This window comes from Nicotiana tomentosiformis, chromosome 9 (genome assembly GCF_000390325.3).
Source record: "Nicotiana tomentosiformis chromosome 9, ASM39032v3, whole genome shotgun sequence".
Lineage (NCBI taxonomy): Eukaryota > Viridiplantae > Streptophyta > Magnoliopsida > Solanales > Solanaceae > Nicotiana > Nicotiana tomentosiformis.
In genome coordinates this window covers 81,973,226-81,977,430 of record NC_090820.1, presented here as the reverse complement: position 1 = coordinate 81,977,430, position 4,205 = coordinate 81,973,226, and the positions used below count along the sequence as shown (strand labels likewise).

At 44.1% G+C, this 4,205-nt stretch overlaps 1 protein-coding gene across 1 annotated transcript; it reads left to right on the top strand.

Annotated features, from left to right (window-relative positions):
• The first annotated feature begins 833 nt into the window (after positions 1–833).
• Positions 834–3,688, top strand: LOC138899094 (uncharacterized). The gene is made up of 3 exons (XM_070185211.1): positions 834–1,216; positions 2,403–2,472; positions 3,257–3,688. The coding sequence occupies exons 1-3, from the start codon at positions 834–836 to the stop codon at positions 3,686–3,688; spliced, it is 885 nt and encodes a 294-aa protein (XP_070041312.1).
• The last annotated feature ends 517 nt before the right edge of the window (positions 3,689–4,205 follow it).

Sequence of the window (4,205 nt, the reverse complement as noted above, 5' to 3'; positions counted from 1 at the left end):
TCATCACTTTCAGCTTCTAGTGGTGTTCTGGCTATTTTGAGGTCTCAAGTTGCCTATTTTGCTCAGCCCCTATCGAGTGTACCTCCTACGCGGGGTGCCTTTAGTGGACAGTCTGGCCGACCAGACCTGAGTTAGCTTCAGCAGCCACGCCCACCGAGAGCTTGTTTTAAGTGTGGCGACACTAGAAATATGGTGAGGGACTGACCCAAACTTAGGAGGGGTGCACCTCCAAAAACTACTCAGGTTCCCCGAATTTCACCTGGTCCACAGACTTCACATGCCATGGTTGCTGCTCCAAGTTTCCGCTCCACCTGCACAGTCAGCTAGGGGTGGAGTTCAGACGGGTAGAGGTTGCCCTAAAGGAGGGACTAGGCCAGATTCTATGCTTTTTTGAGTACGACATAGGCAGTTTCATCTGATGTTGTCATCACAAGAATGGTTCCAGTTTGTCATAGGGATGCCTCAGTTTTATTTGATTTGGGATCCTCTTATTCATATGTTTCATCTTACTGTGTTCCGTATTTTGATATATCTCGTGATTCTTTGAGTTCTCATGTGTATGTGTCCATACCTGTAGGATATTTTATTGTTGTAGACTAGGTGTATCGGTCGTGTTTAGTTGTTACTGGTTGTTTTGAGACCAAAGTTGATCTATTGCTACTCAATATGGTAGACTTTGACGTGATCTTGGGCATGGACTAGTTTTCTCCATATCACGCTATTCTGGATTGTCACGCCAAGACCGTGCTATTCCAGGTTTGCTACAGTTAGAGTGGAGGGGTACATTGGATTATATTCCTAGCAAGGTTGTGTCCTTTTTAAAGGCTCAGTGAATGGTTAAGAAGGGGTATGATGCATATCTAGCCTTTGTGAGAGATGTCAGTGCTGATACTCCTACTGTTGAGTCAATTTCGATAGTGAGATACTTCCCAGATGTATTTTTAGTAGATCTTCCGGGCATGTCGCCCGATAGAGATAACGATTTTGGTATTGATTTGTTGCCGGGCACTCAGCCCATTTCCATTCTACCATATCGTACACCACCGGCGGAGTTGAAGGTGCTAAAAGAGCAGTTACAAGAGTTGATCAATAAGCGTTTCATTCGGCCTAATTTGTCACCTTGGGGTGCTCTGGTTCTATTTTTGAAGAAAAAGGATGGTTCTATGCGGATGTGTATTGATTATCGGCAGTTGAACAAGGTTACGGTGAAGAACATGTACCCATTACCGCGCATTGATGACTTATTTGACTAACTACAAGATCCTAGAGTGTTCTCAAAGATTGATTTGAGGTCAGGGTATCATCAGCTGAAGATTCGGAATTCGGTTAATCCGAAGACTACTTTCAGGACTCGGTATGGTCACTATAAGTTCCTTGTGATGTCATTTGGGTTGACCAATGCCATAATAACATGTATACACCTGATGAACAGTTTATTCCAGTTGTATCATGATTCATTTGTCATTGTATTTAATGACAACATCTTGGTGTATTCCGGCAGCCGGGAGGATGATGAGCAGCATTTGAGGATTGTACTCCACACCTTGAGAGAGAAGAAGTTATATGTAAAATTCTTAAAGTGTGAATTATGGCTTGATACGATGGCATTTTTGGTTCACGTGGTGTCAACTGAGGGTAGATCCGAAAAAGATTGAAGCAGTTCAGAGGTGGCCCAGATCGTCTTCAGCTACTGAGATCCGGAGTTTTCTTGGTTTGGCCGGGTATTATCGCCATTTTGTAGATGATTTCTCATCCATTGCTGCACATATGACCAGATTAACCCAGAAGGGTGCTCCTTTTAGATGGTCTGAGGAGTGTGAGGCGAGCTTCCAAAATCTTAAGACTACTTTGACTATGGCCCCAGTATTGGTATTGCCTATAGGTTTGGGGTTTTACACTGTGTATTGTGATGCTTCATGTATTGGGCTTGGTGCAATGTTGATGCAAGATGATAGGGTAATTGCCTACGCATCTCGGCAGCTGAAGGTTCATGAGAAGAATTATCCGGTGCACGATTTGGACTTCACAGCTATTGTCCATGCATTGAAGATTTGGAGGAATTATCTATACGTTGTCCCTTGTGAGGTCTATACCGACCACCGGAGTCTCTAGCATCTGTTCAACTAGAAAGATCTTAACTTGCGATAACGGAGATGGTCAGAGGTGCTCAAAAACTATGATATCACTATTCTGTATCATCTCAGGAAGGCCAACGTAATGGCCGATGACTTGAGTAGAAAGGTGGAGAGTATGGTCAGTTTGGCATATGTACCGGCAGTAGAGAGGCCACTAGCCATGGATGTCCATGCCTTGGCTAATTAGTTTGTTCGATTGGATGTTTCGAAGCCCATCTGGGTTCTTGCTTATGTGGTTTCTTGGTCTTCTTTATACGAATGCATCAGAGAGCGTCAGTATGACGACCCCCATTTGCTTGTCCTTAAGGACATGGTACAACACGACGATGCCAGTGAGGTTTCTTCGAATATGACATGGTGTTGCAGATGCAGGGCCGGTTATGTGTGACCCAATGTGGATGGGTTGCATGAGATGATCCTTGAGGAGGTCCACGGTTGGAGGTACTTCATTAATCTAGGTGCCACTAAGATATATATGGATTTGAGGCAGCACTATTGGTGGAAGAGAATGAAGAAAGATATAGTGGAGTATGTGTCTTGGTGCCTGAATTATGAGCAAGTGAAGTACAAGCATTAGAGGACAGGCGATTTGCTTCGGAGACTTGAGATTCACGAATGGAAATGAGAGCGTGTTAGTATGGATTTCATTGTTGGGCTCCCATGAACTTTGAGGAAATTTTACGTTGCATGGGTGATTGTGGACAGGTTGACCAAGTCGGCTCATTTCATTCTGGTGGTTACTACCTATTCTTTAGAGCAGCTAGCTCAGATCTATATTCGTGAGATTTTTCATCTCCACGTTGTGCCGGTATCCATTTTCTCCGATCGAGGTATACAGTTCACATCGCATTTTTGGAGAGCTGTGCAGTATGAGTTAGGCACACGGGTTGAGTTGAGTATAACATTTCACCCCCAGACGGACGGGCAGTCCGAGCGCACCATTCAGATATTAGAAAATATGCTCTGAGCCTGTGTTATGGATTTCTGAGGGTTCTTGGCATCAGTTCTTGCCACTTGCAGAGTTCGCCTTTAAGAAGATCTACCAATCGAGTATTCAGTTGGCTCCTTATGAGGCCCTATAAGGGAGGTGGTGTCGTTATCCAATTGGTTGGTTTGAGCAGGGAGAGTCTAGGTTGTTGGGCACAGATTTGGTTCGAGGTGCCTTGGAGAAAGTCAATTTGATTCAGGATCGACTTCATTCAACCCAGTCTAGACAGAGGAGTTATGCTGATCGGAAGGTTGGTGATGTAGCATTTATGGTTGGAGAGAGGGTTTTTCTCTGGCTTCCACCCATGAAGGGTGTGATGAGGTTCGGAAAGAAGGAAAAGTTGAGCCCTAGGTACATCGGTCCTTTTGAGATCCTTGAGAGAGTTGGTGAGTTGGCCTACAAGCTTGCATTGTCACCCAGCCTATCGGCAGTTCTCCCGGTGTTCCATGTTTTTATTCTCCAGAAGTATTATGGTGATCCGTCCCATGTATTAGACTTCAGCTCAGTCCAAGTGGTCAAAGATTTGACTTATGTTGAGGAGCCGGTGGCCATCTTGGACAGGTAGGTCTGGAAGTTGAGATAAGAAAACATTGCTTCAGTGAAGGTTCAATGGAAAGGTCATCCGGCCGAGGAGGTGACCTGGGAGACCTAGCACGACATGCGGAGTCCTTATCCTCACCTTTTCGTCACTTTAGTTATGTCTGTATGCACGTTCGAGGACGAACATTTTTTTAAAGAGGGGGAGAATATAAAGACCCGATCGGTCGTTTTGTGTATTTGCATCATGTTTCCCCTTTTGATGCTTTACACATGTGTAATTTTAGTTTTATGACTTACGGGGTTGATTAGTTTCATTCCGGGAAGGTTTCGGGTTGATTTAGACCCTTTGGTTCTTGGCTTAGAAGCCTGAGTTAGAAATATTGATCAAAACTTTGAATTTTGTGAAAACAACCCCGAAACGGTGTTTTGATGACTCTGATAGGTTTGTATCATAATTTTGGATTTGATCGTATGACTGAAATCGAATTTGGAGGTCCATAGGTTGATTTGTGTTGTTTTGTCGAAAATTGGTAATTTGAGGT